General features: G+C 39.5%; 1 protein-coding gene and 1 non-coding gene across 2 annotated transcripts; both read right to left on the bottom strand.

Moving 5' to 3' along the window:
* Positions 1-7,611: 7,611 nt before the first annotated feature.
* On the bottom strand, positions 7,612-26,988 carry wdr55 (WD repeat domain 55). Its single transcript, XM_028813025.2, has 10 exons — positions 26,970-26,988; positions 26,816-26,863; positions 26,432-26,521; positions 18,446-18,603; positions 16,008-16,108; positions 15,452-15,539; positions 12,863-13,042; positions 12,585-12,684; positions 12,281-12,450; positions 7,612-9,192 (listed from the first exon to the last, which is right to left on the bottom strand). The coding sequence occupies exons 2-10, from the start codon at positions 26,831-26,833 to the stop codon at positions 8,859-8,861; spliced, it is 1,239 nt and encodes a 412-aa protein (XP_028668858.2). The 5' UTR covers positions 26,834-26,863; positions 26,970-26,988; the 3' UTR covers positions 7,612-8,858.
* Positions 26,989-27,701: 713 nt separating this feature from the next.
* On the bottom strand, positions 27,702-27,774 carry trnam-cau (transfer RNA methionine (anticodon CAU)). Its single transcript has one exon. It is a non-coding gene; the product is annotated as a tRNA-Met (tRNA).
* Between the last annotated feature and the right edge of the window lie 201 nt (positions 27,775-27,975).

Genomic DNA, 27,975 nt, shown 5'->3' on the forward strand with positions numbered 1-27,975 from the left:
CTCTCTGTTATATGTCACTTGGTAGGGAATTCTTAAAAGCAGTGCTAATGTTTGTGATGCACCATCTGTTGGAATGAAAAGTGCAATGCATATCTCTCTGTTATCTGCCACTTGGTAGGGGATTCCTAAAAGCAGTGCTATTGTTTGTGATGCACCATCTGTTGGAATGACAAATGCAATGTATCTCTCTGTTATATGCCACTTGGCAGGGGATTCATGAAAGCAGTGCTATTGTTTATGATGCACCATCTGTTGGAATGACAAGTGCAATGCATATCTCTCTGTTATATGCCACTTGGCAGGGGATTCTTAAAAGCAGTGCTAAGATTTGTGATGCACCATCTGTTGGAATTACAAATGCAATGCATTTTATTGCTACAAATTTTCTGATATGCCATCTATTGGTATGACAGAGACACGGCAACCAGACTGACACACAGATGCACAAACAGCCAGACAAGACACTTGTCCTTTTATCAAGGTGGATTAATGTAAGTAATTACATCATATTGCCAGTTTTATTTCTGAATATAACTCATTCTTACAAAAATATGTGACTTTGCAGAAGTGACTATAAAATATAAAAGTGCTCCAGCTTTTAAACCAGCTAACCAAGTCACCAAACACATCTGAATGTTACACCAGACATACATTTTCTTATTTGTTTTGCATGGAATTGTTTTAGCAAATGGTGGAGGTAGTTCTCAAATTCATTACAACTGATAATGAACTCTTTGATGAAATGACTAGAAAACTGAAAAATGCTAAGTAAGTCTCCTGAATGTCACACCATGATGACATCTCTTAACTTGTTTTTTTTTTTTTTGTTCTTTCGCTTCAAAATTTCAGAAAAATAAGGACTTGTGCATCATACATGATAAGTCGTGTCCACAGAATCTGGCTGCCGGAAAGCCTAGCAATGAGTCAGCAAAAGACAGTTTCCATTTAACAATTGCCAAAGGAGTAAAAACTACTCGTCTATAAAGGAATCCGTGTGAATTTAACAAGGAAATGAAAGCTGATATGAAGGAGACGGTAGCTGAGCAGAGAGCTGACATGCAAACTGTGGTAGGCTGGCGTCCTGCCCGGGATTTGTTCCTGCCTTGCGCCCTGTGGTGGCTGGGATTGGCTCCGGCAGACCCCCGTGACCCAGTCTTGGGATATAGCGGGTTGGAAAATGACTGACTGACAATAATGAGATATCCATCCATCCTAACTACAGGGTCACGGGAGTCTGCTGGAGCCAATCCCAGCCAGCAAAGGGCGCAAGGCAGGAAACAAACCCCGGGCAGGTCGCCAGCCCAACGCAGAGCGAAAAACTTCCTAATATGTAGAAAAAATAAACTAAAATCTGCAATGTATCGTAGGCTACCTAGCAGGACACTAACAGAGTTAAACACCCGAACTTAGCCTGTGTTATTGTAAACAAGAATCCTTTTAAAATCAAGAGCCATTGGTATGTCACTGTCTATCCATCCATCCATTATCCAACCCATTATATCCTAACTACAGGGTCACGGGAGTCTGCCGGAGCCAATCCCAGCCAACACAGGGTGCAAGGTAGGAAACAAACCCCGGGCAGGGCGCCAGCCCACTGCAGATAATGAGATATACAGTAAAATAAGCCAAAACATGACCAGCAAACTGGTGTCCATCATACAATATCTGAAAATAAAGAAAGATAAAAGTCTAAGGAATGCTGATCTGCTCAGGTCCACAAAACATTTTAACAGAGCTCTTGGAAAAGAGAAAACCATCAACTTCAGAAATGTACGCCATTGCACAATGAATTACTGCTGTTTCTCTATATATGAAGACATCTACGCAAAATTTATCTTAATTTTTCTCTATATGTCATTTTAAGTTTACATTTAAATAGATTAACATATTCAGATATGTTGGAGGGCAGCAAATTGAAGCACCGCAAGCGGCACAAACTGCAGCTATGCCACTGGGAGCGGCGCAAAACACCCGTGCCCAGATAGGAAAGCCGAATATAAGAGGAGACTGCACAGCAGAAGGGGGGCAGACAAGAGAAGATAACTTTCAGAATAGAAAGAAAGAAAGAAAGAAAGAAAGAAAGAAAGAAAGAAAGAAAGAAAGAAAGAAGGGGGTGTTAAAGGATAGAGAGAATGACAGAATCGTGAGACACCAGGGTGCAGGACAAGAGGAGGCAGTCGTCTGGAATGAAAGCCCCTCAGAGAAGCATAAGGTCGACCCTCGGGGGCTGATAATTGTGTGCAGGAGCTGGAGCTGGGGAGGGGCGGCAGGAGAAAGAAGGAGCGAGAGGAGCCTTGGATTGGGAGCCATGGACAGCAGGGACCCGAGCCCGGAAATGAAGGCTGGCTGTGCCTGTCGGTTGGGCGTCTCCTCTGCTGCCAGGCCCCGTGCTGGGTAAGCAGTGGAGACGTCGGTTTTTTTTAAAGAGATGCACCGGGGACTGAGATTTTAAGAAAAGCTTCCTGCCGTGGAGTATTAACCGCGTTGTTTTGGATTATGTATTGAGTTTTTAACCTCCACCATCACTTTGATTTTTATTGGATTATTTTACTTATTATCGAAGAGCTGATGCACTGAACTGCTTTATTTGTTTTATTTTTTAATAAAAGCACTAAGGCACTGTTACACCTACCCTTTGCTTTGTCCATTTGTCCTCATTTACCTGGCTCATCTGGGTTAGGACTAATCGATGGTGGCGGGTTCAAGAGCCTACCCAATGGAGCAGGGAGCATGGAGCCAACCTGCCCCGGCCCAAGGGTACTGTAATCTGGCATCTTGCTCCATTTATTTTTAAGAAGCGTGTACAGACTAAACCCTTCCAAACCATGTGAGCTCATAGATGTGGACGCTCTAAGGTAGGGGGTCCTCAGTCACAGTCCTGGAGGGCCGCAGTGGCTGCAGGTTTTTGTTCAAACCCGGTTGCTTAATTAGAAAGCAATTCTTGCCACTAATTGAATTTCATGGTTTGTTAGCGCTTTAACTCTGCTGCCTCAGGTCATTCTCATATCCGAGATTTTCTTCCCCTTTCCAAATGACTTGAAGGCTAACATGGAGGAGTATTTCTCAGTCCTTCACTTTTTTTCTCTTCACTTTCCTTCCAAGTATTTAATTAAACCAAACAGTGCACAATAAATACACACAGAGGTGTAAATGGTATCAAGCTAAATGGAGAAATGCTGGTCTCTTTTGTCATTTGCATGTTATTGCTAATTAGGAGCCATTAAAAACCGAGAATACAGCTGTTTAAGACTAAAATACGCAATAAGGGTTCAAAATCTTAACAAGCGAGACAACTAAAGTGAAGCAGAAGTGTTACCTGAGCAATAAGTGCTTCTTATTAAGCGATTGGGATGGAGCAAAACCCTGCAGCCACTGCGGCCCTCCAGGACCGTGATTGAGGACTTCTGTCCTCAGTGGTAGACGTCTTCACTAACAACAACTGTATCCTGAATATTTACACAAGAACATCAGAAATGTATCCATCAAGTCAGTTTGTTTAGCCAATAGCTAAGCTGTCCCAATATCTCATCCAGATTCTTCATGAAGGTTGACATGGCGTCTGCTTCACCTACGTGGATCAGCTATTTGTTGCAGATCCCCACCACTCTTTGCCTAAAGAAGGCCTCCAGTCTAACATGCACTTCCTCTTAATTTCCAGTGGCGTTCTCGATTACACGGTTCACTATTTAGTTGAATGAAATCAGAAGGATCTACTTGATGCCTTTGAGAACTTTGAAGACCTGGATTAGGTCCCAATACTTGGATTAAATATGTTTATTTCTCTTGTCCTTAACTACTGTGCTGCTTCAAGTGCTGTTATGTCTTTCTTGTAATGTGGTGGCCAGAACCACACACCATACTCCATTCTCACTAATGCATCATTCACTCGAAACATAATGTTCCTTGATTTATATTGAACAGCTTTTACAATGTAACATCTTGCTTGCTTTTTTGAATAGCTTCTGCAAACTGCTTAGATGACAAAGAAATTGTCCCAACAAGTCAAGTCGGGAAGCAGGCGCTGGCACAGCTCATTGCCACACTCACAACACGATGAAACAACTCGGGATCCCGGTTGACAATCCCCCAGGCAGACACGCGGTCCAGTCCCACCCTTTGGCAATGATCCTCTATCTGCCGCAGCCAGGTGTTGCGTGGGCGACCCCTTGGCCTGGTCCAGCCACTCAGGTCCTCACTCCACTGTCGCACTTATTTTGCTCTAATCGAGATGTGTAGCAGATGCTGATGACACGTTTTTGATTTTTTTAACCCAGCCATCTTCATCTCCGTGATTCACATTTTCATGCTGCATGTTGTTTTGATCTGGTTTTTCCATTTTTACCCCCTTAAAAAAAACTTTACCAAAAAAATTAAAATACCTAAATACACCAACAGGAGTTTAACTGTTAAGTTTTAAGACACAACTGTTGTGCGCGGCTGCTGCTGCCTTGAGTTTACCAGGTGCAAAATCTCCCATACTGCCATTACTGATGTGGAGTTTTCATACTTGTTTGGTGTCTGTAAGGGATTTCCTCCCAGTTCTTCATAGACATCAGGTACATCTCAGTCATCTACCAATTAGCTTAAAATGTGTAACCAACGAAGGATATACATACAGGACTTCATGGTTGAGAAGCTCTTATCTGTTGCACCTACACACACAATAATCTGCATTTCTCAAACGTATTCAACATTCAAAATATGTAAATGCTAGGCGTCAATACACTTAAAAGATCTTCACACAGACAACTTGCTCTGCTCGCCAGAGTCCCCCCCCCCCCCCGAAACCCCCCTTAATCGGTGATACATTGGGAAACAAGTAACAGGAGTTTTTTTTACCTCCTCTTTGCTCGAGCAGCTGCTGGCTTGCTGCTACTGCATGCCGCATGATCTGAATTTGTGCAGCGCTTCAAACATTTAAAAGCCTGTACAGCACCAGAACGTGTGATCTCTTTATATTTAATATTTTCCGTTTGTTTGCACTAATGTGATCTTTACTCTCATTTTTGGAGACTTTCGAATTTTCCAACTTCCATTATCTCTAACCTGCTCTGCATGTGTTTCACAGGACTTGCGTCTGAAGGTTGTAAGTATGACGTGACCCGACCATCTCGCGGGAAGTGAAAAGTGTCTCTCTTCAAAACATCACGTCTCATCCCCGGGAAAGAGTCTCGTCTCGTCATTTTTTTTTTTTTATATATATAATTGAGAGATATTTGTATCTTATGAACAATTACACTGCAAATGTAACTTTCCAGCTACAGCCCCCCAACCTCATATACAAATCAGACATTCTGTCAAAAGAAACCCACCCAGCTTTGCACATCTCACACCGATGTCTATCCCACAGTCTATACTGGTTAGTCTTGATGAAGACACAGACAGCATTTCAACAATATAAAGAATCTACCCTTTAATGGTGCCGGAGACTGAGGGGGAAAAGGGACCTTTCAATGGGCATCTCAGAAAAGGAGCGAAACTTGGCCATAGATCTGCTCTACTTCTATATGTGCCAAAGATTCAACAAATCTTTCAATGATCACATTTATCTTGTTTAAAATGGTCTAAAATGTACGTAAGGCAAAATCCAACCTGCGAGTATTACCATCTAGCTCCAGCATCACTAGGCCCTACGTTTTGGGAACGCACTAAACTGACATCACTTGGACAAAAATCTTTACATACAGTGCATCCGGAAAGTATTCACAGCACATCACTTTTTCCACATTTTGTTATGTTACAGCCTTATTCCAAAATGGATTAAATTCATTTTTTTCCTCAGAATTCTACACACAACACCCCATAATGACAACGTGAAAAAAGTTTACTTGAGATTTATGCAAATTTATTAAAAATAAAAAAAAAATTGAGAAATCCCATGTACATAAGTATTCACAGCCTTTGCTATGAAGCTCAAAATTGAGCTCAGGTGCATCCTGTTTCCCCTGATCATCCTTGAGATGTTTCTGCAGCTTAATTGGAGTCCACCTGTGGTAAATTCAGTTGGTTGGACATGATTTGGAAAGGCACACACCTGTCTATATAAGGTCCCACAGTTGATAGTTCATGTCAGAGCACAAACCAAGGATGAAGTTAAAGGAATTGTCTGTAGACCTCCGAGACAGGATTGTCTCAAGGCACAAATCTGGGGAAGGTTACAGAAACATTTCTGCTGCTTTGAAGGTCCCAAAGAGCACAGTGGCCTCCATCATCCGTAAGTGGAAGAAGTTCAAAACCACCAGGACTCTTCCTGGAGCTGGCCGGCCATCTAAACTGAGCGATTGGGGGAGAAGGGCCTTAGTCAGGGAGGTGACCAAGAACCCGATGGTCACTCTGTCAGAGCTCCAGAGGTCCTCTGTGGAGAGATTAGAACCTTCCAGAAGGACAACCATCTCTGCAGCAATCCACCAATCAGGCCTGTATGGTAGAGTGGCCAGATGGAAGCCACTCCTTAGTAAAAGGCACATGGCAGCCTGCCTGGAGTTTGCCAAAAGGCACCTGAAGGACTCTCAGACCACGGGAAAGAAAATTCTCTGGTCTGATGAGACAAAGATTGAACTCTTTGGTGTGAATGCCAGGCGTCATGTTTGGAGGAAACCAGGCACCGCTCATCACCAGGCCAATACCATCCCTACAGTGAAGCATGGTGGTGGCAGCATCATGCTGTGGGGATGTTTTTCAGCGACAGGGACTGGGAGACTAGTCAGGATAAAGGGAAAGATGACTGCAGCAATGTACAGCGACATCCTGGATGAAAACCTGCTCCAGAGCGCTCTTGACCTCAGACTGGGGCGACGGTTTATCTTTCAGCAGGACAACGACCCTAAGCACACAGCCAAGATATCAAAGGAGTGGCTTCAGGACAACTCTGTGAATGTCCTTGAGTGGCCCAGCCAAAGCCCAGACTTGAATCTGATTGAACATCTCTGGAGAGATCTTAAAATGGCTGTGCACCGACGCTTCCCATCCAACCTGATGGAGCTTGAGAGGTGCTGCAAAGAGGAATGGGCGAAACTGGCCAAGGATAGGTGTGCCAAGCTTGTGGCATCATATTCAAAAAGTCTTGAGGCTGTAATTGCTGCCAAAGGTGCATCGACAAAGTATTGAGCAAAGGCTGTGAATACTTATGTACATGGGATTTCTCAGTTTTTTTTATTTTTAATAAATTTGCAAAAACCTCAAGTAAACTTTTTTCACGTTATCATTATGGGGTGTTGTGTGTAGAATTCTGAGGGAAAAAAATGAGTTTAATCCATTTTGGAATAAGGCTGTAACATAACAAAATGTGGAAAAAGTGATGCGCTGTGAATACTTTCTGGATGCATTGTAGGTACCTTGATGTCACACTCACTCCTGATCCATTAATGGTGAGGTTTGGTGTACTCCCAGATGGGGTGAAGTGCATAGGGAAAAATCGATTGTAACATCCAATACCACACTACTGGCACACAGATTTACAGTATCTTACTTAACTGGAAGAATCTGAAGCCAACTTGTACAAGTGTGGTTCTACATAATCTCAAATTAATAAACAAAAAAAATTCTTAGAGGATATTTCCTAAACTTTTATTTTTTAATATTGCAAAAATTCATTAGTATTGTTTTTGAATATTCATGCTAGGCCTGTGATTAGTTAATAGCATACGAGACCCAATCTATTACATTTAAAAAGTTAAGATACTTTATTTTTTGCTTGTGTCTCTCTTTTTCTCTTTCTCTTGGATGAAGTTTGAATCTTTTTTTGGCTTCCCCCCCCTGTATTCATATATTTTCTTCTCTCTGTATTAAGTTTGTAGTAATTTGCTCTATCTATTATGTGATTTGTTTGATTGAGTAGTACGCCATTGTAATGTTCTGCTTTTCAAAAATAAAATTTATATATAAAAAAAGGTAAATGGACGATTCCAATTTGGCAGAGTACGAGAGTGGACGTATGCATAGATGGGTTTTGTCTGGGACGGATTTCTGCCCTGCACCTGGAATCAGACTAAGTGGGCTTGAGAATGCTATTAATTATGTTTAATAAATGTTTTGGGAAAGCACAGCTAGGAGCATCACTGGAATCTGCAGTGGAAAATTAAAATCTGAACTAAAAACACCACCAAGTTACCTTTGATCACAGAATATACGTGGAGTGAATATCTGCCTAAAATTAAATGAGCCTCCATCATGCAACACAACTTATCTATGTTCCAAATATTTCTGTAGGTTATCTCTTCATACAGAAGTAACAAGTTATTCTAAACAGAATCACAAAGTAACTCATTTGCACTGCTGGTAATGCGGTTTTCTAAATTTCAGACATAAATGATCAACTCTACAATTTAATTTTGAAATAAAGTGAAGACAACTATGTCTGTTCTCCAAAGAATAAGGCTTATACAATGTATATGAAATGTACTCACATAAATTACAAAATAAATATATATTTGAGGTTAAGACAGCAGTTTCAGCTCCCTTAGTAAGCAGGATTACTTCTTCTAGCAAATCCATGCTAACAATAAGGGAGTCGACAACTAAAAAAAGGATGATGGCTCACATCTAGTAGACTGTATGCAAGTCTGCAGGGGATATGTTGTCAGGGCAATGTGTTTTAAAGATGGCTCTTTTCTGCAATACTTGATTAAAAACAGATATCCCAGATTGAAGTAATTAATTTCACTCCAGTGTTTTGTCTTTTTCCTACTAAAGACAGAACATTTTCCTGTTTACTTACTGATATAACAGAGAAATAACTGTCAGAAGAATTTCTGCCAAGAGAGGTAAATGGTGCAAATGGCAAAAAAAAAAAAACTCCACTTTAATTGCCAACAACTGCGCAGGATTTTAAAAGTGTAATATTACTGTTACTGGTATGCTTAATCACTGTCACTGTCGTCTTCAGTATCTTCTTTTTCCTCATGTGGCGTTTTCTTCCCCACCGGGTCCTCCAGCAAGTCAGAGAAAAAATCATCCTGTCCTGAAACGGCTTTCTTGCTTAATGATTTAAGGTTGCCCCCTTTCCTCTTTCTATTGCGATATTCCTTAACTACAATGTCACTAAGAGAGGAAATGTCCCAAAACTTCACCTTCTTGTCATGGGCACAGCTTGCAAGAAACTGACCATTGAAGGATTTGGTTATTTGTTCAATGGGTTCTCCCACATGCTGTCCAATGCTGCCAATCACTCGGTTTGGAAAAAGGTTGATAGCCCTGAGGGTTAGGGTGAGGGAAAAAAAAACAAAAAAGTATATTAAAATTGACTATCATTTAAGATTTATATGACAGAAGACAAAACAAAACTGAATGGTAACAAACTTAACTTGCCTTGCATTCTGAGAGGTTATCAGTAACAGTTGTAAATGAAACATACAGAGCAGCAAACACCACTCGCTACACAAGCTAATAATTTTGCTTTAAAATGAGATCACATATTTTCACTGAAATAAACTAAAATTGAGAATTCAAATAGGAGTATTGCTATTCTTGCTTCTGAACTAAACTCTGTAGTATTAGTAAAACTGGACCCCTCTGCACTCAGGATGACTTGTTGGCTAGCACTGCTGTACCAGAGATCTCATTTCTACCTTTCCTTTAATAATCAGTTTCATAGCTTTACCATATATAATTTTAAACATTTATATAATGCCTCTGGTGGTAATGTTGATATTTTAGTTATTTGGAGTTTTAAATAATTGTTCAATGATAAAACACATAAAAAAAGACAGTTTCAGCTAAATAGGAAGAAGCTACATTTCAAAATGAATAAGTTTCAAAACTGAAGATTACTAAAACAAAGATTTTTTTTTTTTTCATGTATTTGGGATTGTGTGTTTTCATTCTGTTCTATTTCTGTTCTGTCATGCAATATCTATTATGCAATATACTGTACACTTGGAAAAATGTAACAATTTATTTCAAAATGAGAATTTGTGAATTTCATCCTTCAAGACTTTGCCCTCCTGGCCAACGTGCTAGCCTCATTGCGGTCCTGCTGCTCACATATGGGGATGTGGATGTACAATTTAAACAGATTTTAATTTTTATGTGAAGTGTTACATTTGTATCCACACAATGTATAACTGCCCGTGATTGCATTTCGATTTGTTTCTCTCTATTTAATAAAATGACTTTTTCGAAGGTTTGGCTCTGAGATTTGTTAATTGTCTTTACAAAAGCTATTCTAACATGAAACTGTTAACGTTTTAATATGAATGGCATATCAAGATCTCCTTTGGTGTCTAATGTTATCCGGGGGAGATGTACTACATTACCGTTCTTGGATACATCCTTCTTTCTACAGTAGTTTGTGCGGTGGAAGACCGGACGGTGTCAACGGTTGTAGATATTCTTCGTAATATTGTAAGTTGATGTTTTCATCTTCCACACGATCACCACCAACTGTTTCAGCATAGTCTACTGATACGCATTTAACCATTTTGCCGTGTTACCGATTGATATTTTTGGCGTAAATCGTTTGACTTCCTCATTTCTAGGTGCTAGGATTGCCCGTGTACTCATTTTTTCTGTTGATAAGCTTTTGTGTTGAAATTCTTCAATAAGATTTGGACATAATATGTCTTCTTTAATTGGGAACTTAAAGTGAGGAAAACGTTAAAATTTATAAGAGCTGAGAGCACAGGAAGTGTGTCCGACAAAAGCACTCACAAGACTAACAGGTGAGAGGACCGTGGTCTTGTTTGAAAATGGGCATGACTTTTAAAAATATCACGGCAATATTCTCGTCTCGCGAACTTGAAAAAAATCTTTACCAAAAAGTCATGTCTCGTCTCCTGAAAAGTCTCGTCACATCGAAAGATTTTTTTTATATAATAGAGAGATACATTTTTTACTTGCTATTGATTTTAGCATTGTGAGGATGGGTGTCATTTCATCATGGCGCATACTCACATACGTGCAATGTAAGTCGAAATAAAACACGGATCTACAATCGCACATGCATTCTTAAAGCTGCTTTTTATACTCGGCAGAATTAATCCTTGTGTGGATCAGTTTTTGTCCTTTTTTTGTTTGTGTTTTTGCAGTGATTTTATGTTACTGATCAATTTTTTTTTTGTTATTGTTTTGTAAACGTATTTGTTCTGAAAAGTATGTAGTGATATTGTTTCTTGCTATTGGACACAGAAAATGTTTAATTATTACTTTATGTAATTTTAGTCTGAATTTGTCTTCACCTAAAAAGATGTTTTTGGATATACTGCAACCAGCTGTAAAAATGTGGAGCACTTTGGGAAAAGCTCTATATTATTTTAGTTAATGATTCAGCACTTTTATATATCATAAATCATTTCTACCAATGTAAATGAAACCTGCACTTTGCTTTAACGTTGCCAATTCAGCTGTTTACACAAAATAGGTTATAGATGGCAAACAAAAATAAAAAATACACAAAAAAGTTAGTGTTAATATATGTTTATGATCTCTCATTGATTTTTTATTTAAAAACAAACATTACAATTTCTCTGTCTTTCTCTCACCAAAAACTACCTCACACTTTAATACCCTTTAATGGTTTCATTACTAGACAGAAAAGAATTTGTGCCTTATAGGTTCCAGCACCAAGTTCAGAGATCAGATGAAGAAATGTGTGGAGTTTGCAAAAGAAAAAAAAATTGAAGTCAGTGATTATGAATTAGCCGAGAATAACCAAGTGTAGGGCAGCACGGTGGCGCAGTGGGTAGCGCGCTGCTGTCTCGCAGTTAGGGGACCTGGGTTCGCTTCCCGGCTCCTCCCTGCATGGAGTTTGCATGTTCTCCCCGTGTCTGCGTGTGTTTCCTCCGGGCGCTCCGGTTTCCTCCCACAGTCCAAAGACATGCAGGTTAGGTGCATTGGCGATTCTAAATTGGCCCTAGTGTGTGCTTGGTGTGTGGGTGTGTTTGTGTGTCCTGCAGTGGGTTGGCACCCTGCCCAGGATTGGTTCCTGCCTTGTGCCCTGTGTTGGCTGGGATTGGCTCCAGCAGACCCCCCGTGACCCTGTGTTCGGATTCAGCAGGTTGGAAAATGGATGGATGGATGGATAACCAAGTGTAGGAGTGAGTGTGTAACCTGTGCACTTTCCAGGGTTGTGCTTGTCAGGATAGTCTCTGGTGTTATGGATCTGTTGACTGATTTAAAGGTGTTACATGGGTTAACTTGCTCTTTATAACAAAACAAGTCTTAGGAATTCACCACAACCTGGAGCTGTCACTGTCTGGCACCACACACGCTGGATGATGTCAAAGTCTTTACATTATCTGCTCTAAGGCGGTCTTTCACCAAGTTAAAATTCAGAGCATCTTACCTGATTATGCCATCAATTGAAGCAGCACAAAGAATGCTGTCGGTGATTGGTAAAATGCTGTCCACAGATTCTGCTCTCACTGCAAACCGATCGCTAGTGGCACCAAATTCATCCCAGTTAAAGAGATAAATCATTCCTTCACTGGAACCACATGCGACTTTCTTCCCACGCTGATGAACACACAAAAAAAAAATGATTAAGAGCCAAAGATGGTTAAAACAAGAACTCTATTTCAAAAAAACCCTTTCTAATGCTCAACAGCTTAAAACTATCTGTGGTAAAGTCAACTCAAACCCAGTCATACCTTCATGATTGCCACTGAGGTTAGATCTCCATTCTGAAACTCTGAGGAGAGTTCAAAGCGGCGCCTTTTAATATTAAACACACCCATAGTGCCATCTCCACTGAAACATATAAAAGTTAAATTTAAAAAAATATGCTGACTGAAGATGGTCCCCAACATTAGTACACATTGTAAATAAGCACTTCAAAAGTATTAGAATGTAAGCCCATATTTCTTTCAAATTACCAGCCCCTCAAAAAATGACATTTCAGAATAGTCTGACAACAATTTGCTGTTACCTTGTGGTTAGAAGAATTTTCTTCTGAGGGTCAATAGTAATGTCACTAATGTAATCTTCATGCTGCTTCATTTCCATAAATGAAGTTCCTTTCCTTAAGTCCCAAACCTTCAGCATCCCATTATCATCACCAGTTGCAAACAGATTCTCGTCAATCAAAAGCAGGCTATTTAAAGAAGAACTGGGGAAAAAAAGTATAATGTAAAATGTTACTTAGACACAGCAAAATGAATTTTAAAAAGGCTTGAAAAGAAAAAAAAATGCATTGTTATTTTATTTATTTTTTTACACAGTTAATGCACAGACTGCAAGCTACATAACTTTAAGCATTTTCAATGCAAATCTAGGACACTTACAACCTTGAATTATGAGACTTTTTTTGATCAAATATTAAACTTAGAAAAAAAAAACATTTTATGCAAAGTTCATATGTGCAGATAAAAGGTATAGTATTTATATATCACTTAGTTCTGGAGTTATGACGTTACAAGACCCTTACAAGTTTCATTAATCACATTTAACAAAATAATTTTTTTTTTAGTTTTTCTTTCTGTTTAGTCATTTTGGTGTACAGTGATCCCTCGCTCTATCGCGCTTCGCCTTTCGCGGCTTCACTCTATCGCGGATTTTATATGTAAGCATATTTAAATATATATCGCGGATTTTTTGCTGGTTCGCGGATTTCTGCGGACAATGGGTCTTTTAATTTCTGGTACATGCTTCCTCAGTTGGTTTGCCCAGTTGATTTCATACAAGGGACGCTACTGGCAGATGGCTGAGAAGCTACCCAACTTACTTTTCTCTCTCTCTCTTGCGCTGACTTTCTCTGATCCTGACGTAGGGGGTGTGAGCAGGGGGGCTGTTCGCACACCTAGACGATACGGACACTCGTCTAAAAATGCTGAAAGATTATCTTCACATTGCTATCTTTTGTGCAGCTGCTTCCTGAAACGACATGCTGCATGGTGCTTCGCATACTTAAAAGCTCGAAGGGCACGTATTGATTTTTGACTGAAAAACAAACTCTGTCTCTCTCCCTCCCTCCCTCCCTGACGGAGGGGGTGTGAGCTGCCGCCTTCAACAGCTTTGTAGCGGCGGTGCTTCGCATACTTACAAGCCAAACAGCCCTACTGATTTGTATGCTTTCCTCTCTGTTTCCTTTGAAGAGGAAGATATGTTTGCATTCTTTTAATTGTGAGACAGAACTGTCATCTCTGTCTTGTCATAGAGCACAGTTTAAACTTTTGAAAAAGAGATAAATGTTTGTTTGCAGTGTTTGAATAACGTTCCTGTCTCTCTACAACCTCCTGTGTTTCTGCGCAAATCTGTGACCCAAGCATGACAATATAAAAATAACCATATAAACATATGGTTTCTACTTCACGGATTTTCTTATTTCGCGGGTGGCTCTGGAACGCAACCCCCGCGATGGAGGAGGGATTACTGTATGTGTGCATGTAATGGTCTTCTGTAAAAAGACATATTGCCTGCAAAAAGCCATATTGCTTCCTGGGGACAAATAAAATGCCATCTAAAAAGTGTATTGTGCTTTTAAACTATAAGTTTTTTTTAACCTCATAAAGGAATACTATATACAGTCAGTGATCGCTTTACTAGGTTAACCTAACCAGTATACTGTAAGGCCCCCATTTGCCCTAAAACATCCTGAATTGTTAGAGACATGAATTCAAAAAGGTGCTTAAAATATTCCTGTAAGATTTTTGTCCTACAGCACCACACAATTCCAGCTACACATTCATGCCGAGAACCTCTCACTGAGGCCACTTCATCCCAAAGTTGTTTTTTTGGATTTAATTCTGAGGACTGCACATGCCGTTTAGAGTGAACTGAAGTCACTGTCACGTTAATGAAATGCTTGGTAACATGGCAAATACTCCTCCCCAGAAGTAACCATTTGAAAAAGGGTAGACTGGCCATTAGAGAGTGTCCATTGTCTGTAACAATGCTTACTTCAAATTACACCCAGTTGGTTTTAAGAGGTCTTACGTGCATTAAAAAAAAACAACAACACTCCCCACATCACTGCACTGCCACCACCAGCCTGTACAGCTCACACAAAGCAGGAAGGATCCATCGATTTTTCCCCCATTTTTGGCAAATACTGACCCTACCACCTGCATATCACATCTAAAACCAAGGTTTGTTAGATTAAATTATACCTTTTTCTATCTTGAATTGTCCACTTTTGGCAATCCTACACTCATTGCAGCCTACCAGGCAAGGATATTATTTGATTATTTTAACAAGTGACGGGTTACATTCCTCTGGCCACATTAATATCACGAGTTTTCACCACAGAATAACTGCTCACTGGATTCTTTTTTTTTTTTTAATTCTGCCATTCTCTAAAAATTGGCACTACAGGAACCAACATGTTAGGCCCCAACAATCATACCATTATCAAAGTTACTACCATCTGTAAATAGCTGGGAAAGAAAAACAACACTACAGAGAAAGCTCCCCAACATCCCGTTCAGGGTTCTGATTTTGCTGTTAGTCATTCATACAATTTATTTTGACTTCTCTCCCAGTTATCAACAACAAGAAAACTCCCATTGCCCATAAATACCTGTGAGCCTTTGCAATTTTGCTAACTAATTTTCCTTGCTCCACATCCATAAGGTGAATTGATTTATCCTTGGAAATGCTGAAGAGTTCTGGGGAAAAAATAGTACTCGTAAATTAAACACTTAAGCCATTTTGGACACTTAAGCTACTCAATAATTTTAAGTACAGTGTAAATCAAGACCTTTAATACAGCACTACTGATGCAGTGTGGTACTCTAGAGACAAAAGTACTCATTGTCAAAAGAACACATTCCATGTAAATTATGACTAGACACTTAGTTTCATGTTATTAGCTAAAAAGAATATTCACATTTGCAATAAAAAATGAACAAGTCAAACTTTTTGTTATACTGTTTTGGAACAACTTCAAATTTCATTATAAAGAGGGAGAAAACAGGGCTTAGTAGTAGTTGCTAAATAAAAAATATGAAAGCATAAATCTATTTCAAACAGCTCTTAAATCAAATTAGAGTCACAGGTAAATTAACATGTAGAAGGAAATCACTTAAGGTTTCTGCTCTCAGAGAGATGAAGAAAACTAAAACATAAGCACTGACTTTGGCCATCATGTGAGAAAGCCACTTCTCTGCAGGACTTCAGGTGATGTCCAGAAGACCACAGTTCTTTGTTGCCTCCTTCTATGCATGAGTATTCATAACTACAAAAATAGAAAAAAAACATTATTACACATTGGACAAAATGAATTGGGCAATTGTGACGATGCGGGTTCGGCTCCATGCTCCCATCTGCTGTTTAGGAGCCCTTGAACCCTACACCGTCGATAATGTTACCGATGAACTAGACAGTGAGGCAACAACATAGCAAGCGGATGGTACAAAAGTGCTTTTATTTAAAATCCAACAAAACAAAAACAAAGTGTCCACAAATAAATAAGTGCAGTGCTTCCCAAGAAGAGTCATTAAATAAATAATCCATAAAACAAACGTGGAGGTTTAAAAATCAATAAATAGAACAAAAATAATAATCCTTTAAAAGCCGAGGTTAAAACACCGCTGGAAACAATCTCTTTAAAACACAAAGCCCGGTGTGTTCATCTAACTAGCGACTCCCCTGCTTCTCCCTATTCAGGCTTTGCAGCAGGGGGAGCCACTCTACCTGCAGCTGACCTTCTTTCACTTCAAAACAGGTCTGGAGGTCTCCTGATCCTAGCTTCGGTTGCGCACTAATCCCAGACCGGGACTTAGCTTCTCTCCAACGGCCAGGACTCCCACGCTGGAGATTATCTGCTGACTCCCGCTGACTTCCACGGTGAGTCACCTCCCTCGTTAGTCACTCCCACTCTTCTCAAAATGCTCAGCGGGAGCGACTACAATCAACTACCCTAGGTGTTAGATAAACACCTTGCTAAGGCCCACAGTCCAGCTGCACTCGAGCCTGCTCTCGCTCAATCTCGCGCTCTCCTCACTTCCTTCCAGCAACCTCCGTCTCTTTATCTTTCCGTTCCTCTCCCCTTCTAGCCAACTCATGCTTCTATATACAGTGGAACCTCGGTTCACGAACGTCTCGGTACACGTATAACTCGGTTTACGACCAAAAAGTTCGCCAAACTTTTGCCTCGGTTCACGACCACACACTTGGTATATGAACAAGCCAGTTTCCCTTTCGGTTTGTACGTGCCAATGATTTCTGCATGTGTTGCATTGTTCTCGGTCAGACGTGCGTGCGTGCTTTCGCTGTGAAGTCTTTGTGCTCTATTTCATTTCCCTTCCAGTTCGTACGTGCCGATTACTGTATTTAAGCACGTGTTCAGCCTCTCCCTGTTCATTGTTCTCAGTCAGACGTGCGTGCTTTACCTGTTAACTCTTTGTGCTCTACAGTATTTCGTGTGTTTTTGCAGTTAACCATGGCTTCTAAGCAAGTGAAGAGTGGCGAGAAGTAAGTGATGCAATATTATTTTTCTCTTTTTTCAAATGTTCATTTTTTCCCCTGTGCTTAAAACTCATTTAAAAAGAGTGTTTACAGTGATCGGGTTGTAATGCTATTAGCGTGAACTCCTGTAATGTTACTTTCTTGGTTGGCTTTTAAATAAAGTTTGGATTTGTTCAAATGTTCCTTTTTTTTCCCCCCTGTGCTTAAAACTCATTTTAAAAGAGTGTTTATACAGCGATCGGATTGTAAGGCTATAGCGCGAACTGCTGCAATGTTACAGAGAGAGAGGGGGCTCGCGTGCTGCCGAGAGAGAGACCCTGCGCGTGCAGCTGAGCAGGGAGCCTGGGTGTTTGTGTCAGTGTTATTCAATGTTTTTACATTAGTTTACTACTACACTGTGCATTCTATGGTGTAATTAACTATATTTGTGCTTAAAAATCTTAAAAAAAAATATATTTACATACAGTTCCTACAGTCTGGAACGGATTAATTGTATTTTCATACAATCCTATGGGGGGAAACTGCTTCGGTTCACGACCAAATTGGTTTACGACCAGAGGTTTGGAACGAATTATGGTCGTGAACCGAGGTTCCACTGTATTTCGAGAGGGCATAGGGGCTGCGGCAAATTAGCAGCCCCAGAAAAAATCATGGATGCGGACGGTCTCTCACCTGTGCACTTAAGTGAGAAACACCCACATCGCAAATCGCCCTGAGAACTGCTGCAGCCACAACCACCATACCCCCTTGCTAAGCTGCGAGCGCAGTGATTATTTATTTAAAACTGGCCTTTGGACCCGCTATACCACAGCAATACACAGAATCAAATAGCAATGCGTAATAAGCAAGTTTAACTTTACTTCTGTCCTCAGTAGATTAAGTCAAAATTACATCCAACAAGTAAAAACAAAATTCCGAAACTCAAAAATCAGACAAAATAGTCTCTATAGCAATTTGCACACAAATATTTGCCGACCAGTTTAAATAATGAACATTTTAAGGTTTTCTAAGTGCACAAGTGCCCTGCACAATACTAAACCAGTAATGTAACATTTATACGCTACAGTACTACTTCATGCAGATATACTGTTGAAACATCACCTACACATAAATATCACCATCAAGATCACCAGCAGCTAAAATTTCTCGGGTTGGGTGGAAGGCTACAGTATTCACTCCAGACTCAAACAGAATATCTTCAGGTGTCTCCCGAATTTTAGGCTCCTTTTCTTCTTTATCTTCCTCCTCCTCCGCCAACTTCTCCTGAACATACAATCAATACACATTAATTAGAACTTCCATAAATATCTCATTTTTTTTTGTAGTACTAGGGTGTTGTACCGTGTTAGCCATTATGAATGTAGAGAAAAGCCAAGCAAAATGACACCTTTTATTGGCTAACTAGAAAGATTAAAATATGCAAGCTTTCGAGGCAACTCAGGCCCCTTCTTCAGGCAGGTATCATTTTTTTTTTGCAATTTCTTCATATTACTTTATAACAAAAAAATACAGAAAAAGAAAGATGAGAATAGAAACAAATATACCTGTACTCCACAATAAAATACAAATGAGTTGATAAAACGATTACCTGCATTTTTAGTAACGTCTGCACACCAGTAGTATGGCTTGTTAGGGCAGATATCAAAGCGAGAGGAATTGAAACAAAAGTCTAAGTTGTCCCCTCCAATGTGTTTCTATTTGGTCTAATGATCCATCTTCAGGAGGTCCCCCATTATGCTAAAATACTATTCTCAAACATGTTAAAAAAGGTTCTAAGAAACATAATTGTCAGTACACAGAGTCTCAGTTACTGCACAGACTCTAACCCCTCACAGGTGTTTTGAACATGGGATCATCTCCAGATCCATTGTGTTCATTAAAAATCCCTGGTGCTCTTCTCCACATGTTTTGATTGTAACTCAGCTCTTATTTTATCCTCCTTAGAGGAACTTCTTCATCTTCTCCCCTCTCACATCATATTTAAACTTTCTGATGCATCGTCTTTCAAACCGGCTTACCACCAAATTAGAATTTTCCCTCTGGGTATCACTGCTGCTAAATGGATACTGACATCAAGATGGAAGACCTCCAAACACTTAAATGTCCACTCTTGGAAACTAGCATTTTACATTGATTTGCATCGTCGGAAGTAATTATTGGGTTACTGGAGTCTCTAAAAATGTACCAACTGAATGTAAATTGTAATATGTGTTAAAATTTCTAAATTTCATATATACTAATTGAAACTATTTTTTCTATTAGCCTTTTGATAAAAAATATAACCTCTTTTTTAATTTTGCAAGTGTTGTCTTTAGTTTTAATGTTACTCAGTTTTTGCAACTTATTTAATAAATAATAATAAAGCCACAACTACTTTAACTTTTAACAGGTTAGAGAGCTAAAAAGTAGCCTGATGATTCATATTGGCCGTGATAAAATGCTTTGGATCTTCTATGTTGTGTACTTTGACTCAACATCATACAACTCTTTGTTCTGTTGCATATCATACTGGTGTGTAGTTACTGAAGAAGACAACTAAGGACCTCTGAGGCATTTGTTTCTCAAACTACACATTCTGATGTCCTTATCCACCCACTTACCCATCAGGGCCTTCCCCCTCTTTTTCTATCCTGGTTAGCTCCAATTTACCCTCTTCTCTCAAGACAGTAACAAACACCTTTGAATGAAATATTCAGTTTCTTAACAATCTGTCACATGAGATATGAAATAACCTTCAATTTGCAAAAAAAAAAAATAGACTGACTGGCTATTTTCTGAACCAGAACTGAACCTTAGGAACGCCAGCATCTTGTAACATGAGTGGACAGGATAACAGGTTTCAGTCTTGCTAATGCAGTTTGACTGGTTTCTCCGATAACCAATTAACATCTAAACTGGACTAATTAAGGATACCATTAAGACACTGAAGGAATTGCTGCTGAAAATGTGGATTTGAAGCCATATGTGAATAAAACGATTTAAAAAAAATAAATAAATCAGTCATTTCAGGCAGTAATAGCCATTACACACACTAATAATGCATTGGCTATTTTTAAAATCAATTTAATGGTATCTTGATAAAAAAAGGTATCAATTTCTATCAAAAACATGAAACTTTGAACGACAACAAACTTTTGACCTGTACAGTATATTGGCTTAAATTACAAATGAAGTCAGAGTCGAAGGTATCATAAATTGAAGAGTTGGAGTTGAAGGTTGTGTGTATCTACTCCACAAGCCATGGTTTTACAATTTAATTTTTTCTTCAACACTCTGCCTCAAGGTAATAAATCCTGCTGCCTCCCATCCTTGAGGCATTCAGTCTAGGAGTATGGACAGGAAGAAGTGTTAACATTTTTTGAAATGTTTATGTTTTGATATAGTATGTAGGTATGTGTCAATATTGATTTATGCAAGTGTATCCATGTGTGTGTAACGTACTTGTGTGTATTGTACATATATATTTATGTGTATGTGCATTTGAAAAAATATACATTTATTGATTTCTTTTTTGTATGTTTATAGGCTCTGACACATCCCCGGACAGCTAAATCTCTCTTTGTATGATCTGTTTGTCTCTCTCTGAGGAATGGGCAAGTTGGGGGTGCAGAGGGGTTGGGTGGGTGAGTGGATTTGATAAGATTTATCCTGTATATGTATGGATGGGCAGTGTGTGCATGCTATTCTCGGTTTTGTTTCTTTTTATGTAATAACGTGAATGGCAATTTATTTTTTATAAGTTGTGTTAAATAAATTAAAAATTGAATACCAAAAAAAAATAGAAATGAAAGTGCCTAGTGCTGGTCAGGATAGGTTCCAGTCTGTCATAGATGTGAATTGGATCAAGTGTGTCTGAGCTTATTATTATGTCTTTTGACAGCTTTGGTAGTGATGCATAATTTATACCCACTGGTTACTCAGCACAGCTGACCTCATCCTTATAAAATCACAGCTTAAATGATGGCTGTAATATTAAAAAAAAAAAAAAAAACCAACAACAACCTGTTGCTACAAGTATCAGAAGTGGGCATTTTATGCAAATAAACAATACAGTAATCCCTCGCTATATTGCACTTCGCCTTTCGCGGCTTCACTCCATCGCGGATTTTATATGTAAGCATATTTAAATATATATCGCGGATTTTTCGCAGCTTCGCGGGTTTCTGCAGACAATGGGTCTTTTAATTTCTGGTACATGCTTCCTCAGTTGGTTTGCCCAGTTGATTTCATACAAGGGACACTATTGGCAGATGGCTGAGAAGCTACCCAGCTTACTTTTCTCTTTCTCTTGCGCTGACTTTCTCTGATCCTGACGTAGGGGGATTGAGCAGGGGGGCTGTTCGCACACCTAGACGATACGGACGCTCGTCTAAAAATGCTGAAAGATTATCTTCACGTTGCTATCTTTTGTGCAGCTGCTTCCTGAAAGGGCATGCTGCACGGTGCTTCGCATACTTAAAAGCTCGAAGGGCACGTATTGATTTGTGCTTGAAAAACAAACTCTGTCTCTCTTTGTCTGCTCCTGACGGAGGGGGTGTGAGCTGCCGCCTTCAACAGCTTTGTGCCGCGGTGCTTCGCATACTTAAGCCAAACAGCCCTATTGATTTGTTTGCTTTTCTCTCTATCTCTGTGACAGCCTGTGCTCCTGACGCCCACTCCTTTGAAGAGGAAGATATGTTTGCATTCTTTTAATTGTGAGACGGAACTGTCATCTCTGTCTTGTCATGGAGCACAGTTTAAACTTTTGAAAAAGAGACAAATGTTTGTTTGCAGTGTTTGAATAACGTTCCTGTCTCTCTACAACCTCCTGTGTTTCTGCGCAAATCTGTGACCCAAGCATGACAATATAAAAATAACCATATAAACATATGGTTTCTACTTCGCGGATTTTCTCATTTCGCGGGTGGCTCTGGAACGCAACCCCCGCGATGGAGGAGGGATTACTGTACATATTATGGCTGAAGCCCACCTCTGTCAATGCCATGGAGTTTATTGCTATGAAATTTTAATTAAACTGATCTCTGGATCAGGTTCTGCAAAATGTACAAACAGAACTGGTGTGAACTGGGCATGTGGAATACCACCATCATTATACATTCTGGCACAAAAATATGGAATAAAAGTAGACTAAATGTTTTTGATTTAAAATAACCCTATTTAGTAATACGTTAGGCTCCAGGGATGGCATTTTTTTTATTTTATTAAGAACAAATAGCATTCCATACAAATAACTCAAGTTTAACAAAAAAAGATTCAAAGCAAACAGAGGTTGCATATTTTATACTGCATTGTTTGTGGCATAGCAAATGAACACAATTTGTTTTATTATCTTTATTTTTTAATGTAGCTGCACACTATTGGGGCTCCATTATACCAGTTCTTTCTAGTTTTCTGGTTATTCGAATTTGTACTTGGGAGGGGAAGAACTCTAACCTCTACCGCTACGTTGTGGTTTTGTTAGAATGACATGTTTTTCACCTTTTAACTTCTTAACTAGTGCTCACTTCACTATTATTGCTCTTATGTCTAAGCATTTCTTAATAACTTGCATACAAATAACAAAGCTTTGCAGATTTTTGTGCATTAGCTACTGTATCAAGTAACAACTTAAAAGTTTATTTAGAATGAGAGATGATGAAACTCTGGAAAGGAAACAGCATTTAAATACATATGTTGTCTTATTCAGCATACAAAAATTTTTAAACTATGTTCACATGCATTAAATTCAGAAAAGTAAAAACAACAATGTAATTATACTAGAGAGTTAAGGGAAGAATTAAGACAGTAGGAAGAAAACAAGCAATAAATCAACATTTATTTAATACAACAATTGATTTTAATAATAATAATAATAATACATTTTATTTATATAGTGCCTTTCCCATGCTCAAGGCACTTACAGAGTAAATAAAGAACGGCAGAATACACAGTATATAGCATTGTACAAACCAGATAAATAAACAAGGAAGATTAAGACAGTAAATTCTGAAAATAAAAAACAGACAACATAATTGATGGTCTCGCACACACATACAGGTTACATTAGCATCTTGACAGAGAAGTAAACTGAGAGAAAGGTAATAAAGTCAAGTAGAGCTAAAAGCCTTCCTGAACAGATGAGTTTTGAGTTGTTTTTTAAAAGAATTCATGGAGTCAGCTGACCTGATTAATTTTGGTAGGTCATTCCAGAGTCTGGGTGCTATACAGCTGAAGGCCCTGCTGTCACCCATGGAGTGTAGATTAGTGAGGGGCACAACAAGATTACCAGAATCAGAGGACCTTAGTGGGCGGACAGGCACATAGTGATGGAGAAGGTCGCTGATGTAGTTTGGCGCGAGGTTATTTAAAGCTTTGTAGGTTATTAGTAGGATTTTATATTCGATTCTGTAGGACACAGGGAGCCAGTGAAGACGGAGCAGGATGGGTGTGATGTGCTCGCTGCTGCTGGTTCGAGTAAGGACTCTTGCAGCCGAGTTTTGAATAAGCTGGAGCTGTGATATAAGATTAGAAGGGGCACCTGCCAGTAGGGAATTACAATAATCGATGCGGGATGTGATAAAAGCATGGACAAGTTTCTCAGCATTAGAGAAGGAGAGGAAGGAGCGAACACGGGATATGTTATGGAGGTGAAAGTAAGAAAGTTTCTTAATGTGATTTATGTGGGCAGAATAAGATAGGGAGGAATCAAAAATGACACTAAGATTTTTTACAGTAGAGGCAGGTCTGATGAGATCACTGCCAAGATGGACTGGGAAGGAGCTCATTTTATTAAATTTCATTTTAGTCCCAGTTTGCAGGAGTTCAGTTTTATTGCAATTTAATTTTAAAGAGTTCTGCACCATCCAGGTTTTAATTTCACTAAGGCAGGTTGTGAGCTGAGAAAGCTCTGATGAAGTTCCACTTTTAACATTGAAGTAGAGTTGAGTATCATCTGCATAAAAATGATAACCCAGTCCACAGCTATGGATAATATGGCCAAGGGGAAGCATGTAAATACAGAAGAGAAGAGGACCGAGGACAGAGCTTTGAGGGACTCCTTTTGTGACTGGCGCTGAGCTGGATCTGCTCTTGCCAAGACTAACAAACTCTTGCCTATCAGTCAGATAGGACTTGAACCACTGGAGGGCAGTGCCAGAGATACCAGTTATCAACATTTTCATATCAATGTGAAAGCATATAGTAGTGTATGAGGTTGTTTCACAACTGACTCCATGCATAAACTTGAAATGACAGATGGCACAACATAAGACTGATGGTATGAGTTAAGACCATAAAGGTAGGTATAAGCGATAGGGTGACCAGATTTTTATAGTCCCAAACCGGGTCACTTGTGTGGCATGTATGCAAATCCTTATTTGTTTAATGCCTGCTATGTCTTGTTGTCGTCATCATCATCACTAGAGAGAGATCACAGCTGGGGGCAAAAAACATTTTCACAAATAAACATGCTTCTGCATTAAACTACTACACCTTTTTTGAAACTGAATTTTACATTTCATAAAACATTTGTAACATTCCTTTAGACATCTTTGGTCATTTAATACATTACATTCATGAACAAACTTAGTGTAGCTGCATAGACATACTGCACAGATATTCATGGACAAACTCAGAGCATTCAATAGTGCACAAACATTCACTATTGCTTTTTGCACATACCCAGTGCATTTGGTTTGTTTTCAAAGGTCCATGTTGAATGTTAATGCACAATTAAATGCACCGAGTTATATTCTTCTTAATGGTGGTTGACAATTGTTTTGGGTATTTGTGGATTGATCTTTGTGTTTGCTCAGCTATGTTTCTACACAATAAGACTTTTCAGATGGGTTGCCTGTTAAAACCGGGACATATTATTAAACTGTGTTCATAAGAATTAAACACACACACTTGATATGCCGTTTAACTCATCTTAACGCCTACTTATGCAAGACAAAGATTTCAAACTTTTTGGTATTCCCCCCAAATTTTGATATTTAGGCCATATATTGTGCAGGACGTTGCACCTTTATGATAAAGAGTAAACTACTAGGCCTTCTGATTATTTTTGCTCTTTAAGTTTTGCATATCACATCAAACGACCCATAGTATCCACCTACCTAATGGGATTAGAGGGGTCAAAATTACGTCTTTGCACAAAACTCTGCAAAAATGGGTACGGGTACTTGAGGTATGTGGAGTATCGTTTTATGCTATATCGAGGCTGTTGATCGTGAATATGTTAATACTTTTGATGTTGGATTCTTTACTGGTGGCACTAGCCCTTTAAAAGCCGCTCCAAGAAAGTTAAAAAATTACACATTTAAACTATAACCAGGTGGAGTATCATTTTAGATTCACTAAAGATCAGCGATTACGAATATGATGGTTTTTTTAATCCTTCACTAGGATATTTCTTTCTGTGGCCCTCTATCAGCCGGTGCAAAATAAAACATTTCTGTAACAACCGAGATGTACTCTTTAAATATTCAAACTGATGCACACATTCCAATACTTCAAACATTTGACGCATGTATTTTTATTTATTACATACTTCTACCATCCATCCATCCATTTCCCAACCCGCTGAATCCGAACACAGGGTCACGGGGGACCGCTGGAGCCAATCCCAGCCAGCACAGGGCACAAGGCAGGAACCAATCCCGGGCAGGGTGCCAACCCACCTCAGGACACACACAAACACACCCACACACTAGGGCCAATTTAGATTCGCCAATCCACCTAACCAGCATGTCTTTGGACTGTGGGAGGAAACCGGAGCGCCCGGAGGAAACCCACGCAGACACGGGGAGAACATGCAAACTCCACGCAGGGAGGACCCGGGAAGCGAGCCACTGCGCCACCCCACATACTTCTACCTCACGATTTCTTATAAATGGCCCAAATTAGAACGGTCTACGCTAATTCAGACTTCTCCGTTATTCCTCGAGATACCAGAACGCATAACCTGAAATCGGGACTGTCCCTGTCAAACCGGCACGTCTGGTCATCCCACCGTAAGAGCCAATTAGAATAAACTGTTAAAAGGTAAAATACGAGTCGGTAAAGTTAAGACAGACACTCCGAAATCCAAAAAGTATTAAGAAGGTGTTACCGTTTGGTCCTCGTCGGAGATATGCTCGTCTCCATCTCTCGAATCAGCATCCGCTGCCTGGACATGCGACACCGTCACCACGCCTTCTGCCTGATTTTTAATGGAGCAGAATTATGATATCAGCGTAATACATATAGAAGGGCACCGGTTGATGCTCCGAAGCACTGCTTGCTGCAAAGTTCTGTGACTGAATAGCTCAGCCCTGCACAATCTCGCTAAAAGATGTTTAGGGAACACTCCAAACCATTCTTGCATTACTAAAAGTGTTAACTAACCGTCATTTCAAACCTAAACTAAGATAACTCCTTTTGAAAAATAAAAGGTAACATTAACCAGCTAAAGAAACAAATGTTTAATAGAACTCATTACGCTGCATGCTCTTACCGTAGGCGCCGCCATCATTAAAGGCGAGTTTTGCGACGTTCGCAGGTCCTTGCAGATTGGAAAAAAAAAAAGTACTAAGTGGAACATTGTAAGCTAAACATGTGCATGTATTTAATTCGAATATAAACAATCTTTTAGAAATATACTTACTTACCTTTCTTTTTAATGCCGTTTTTTTTAACAAAAACACCTTAAACTCCGAAATCACCACCGGTCAGGACCCGTCAAAGAAACTCGCACATTCCACTGCTTCTTGGCCCCGCCCATCTCCTCGCCGGGGTTTGTCATTCATTAATATTTTCAAGCGAATGTACCTTCCTTCTTCGGCTTGCCAAGTGGAAAACAGTCAAGATAAACTTGGGGATCGTATTTAATTTGAATTTCATTATTTTAAAAACATTACAAGAAATGCCTTTCTGTAATGTTAATAGTTGGGTATTTAACAACACACTTTTAAATATGAAATTGTCGCACATAAATGCTCCGTAGACGTCAACCTACATTCCTTTGGCTCCTGGCCCCGCTCCAGTGTTTTATCATTTATTAATATTTTCAAGCTGATTGTTCCCTCTATCTTCGGCTTGCCAAGTGGAAAACTGTTATGATAAACGTGATCGTGTTTAATTGGAATGTCAAAATTGGAAAAAAATTGTTTGCCTTTCTGTAATTCTAATAATAGTCGGATATTTAACACTTTAAAATTTGAAATTGTTACCTACCAGGACACGTCTTGATAAACGCGCCGTAGGTGCCAGCCCACATGCTTGTGCCTCCTGGCCCCGCCCATCTCCCCGGCGGTGTTTATCATTCATAAATATTTTCAAGCACGTCATTGTTTGTCTGTTACGCTGTCGATTTAAGCTTATTTATATTAAGAAAAAACTCGTGCCCCGTGTGAGGATCGAACTCACGACCTTCAGATTATGAGACTGACGCGCTACCTACTGCGCTAACGAGGCGCCGGTGGTAGATTACATTATTGGTGGTCAGAGGTTTACAGTAAGTGATGGTGGTCATAAGAGGTGAGTGTTTCCTACAACCGCAGTTTACGGTTCGAATCCCGGATGGACCAGCCTGCCGCTTTGTCATACACGCTACAGCAACGTTACATTGTTTCTACTCGTTAACATAAGCACATTTTCTTTTATGTTAAGTAAATA

The sequence above is a fragment of the Erpetoichthys calabaricus genome, chromosome 11, assembly GCF_900747795.2.
Source record: "Erpetoichthys calabaricus chromosome 11, fErpCal1.3, whole genome shotgun sequence".
Classification (NCBI taxonomy): Eukaryota; Metazoa; Chordata; class Cladistia; order Polypteriformes; family Polypteridae; genus Erpetoichthys; species Erpetoichthys calabaricus.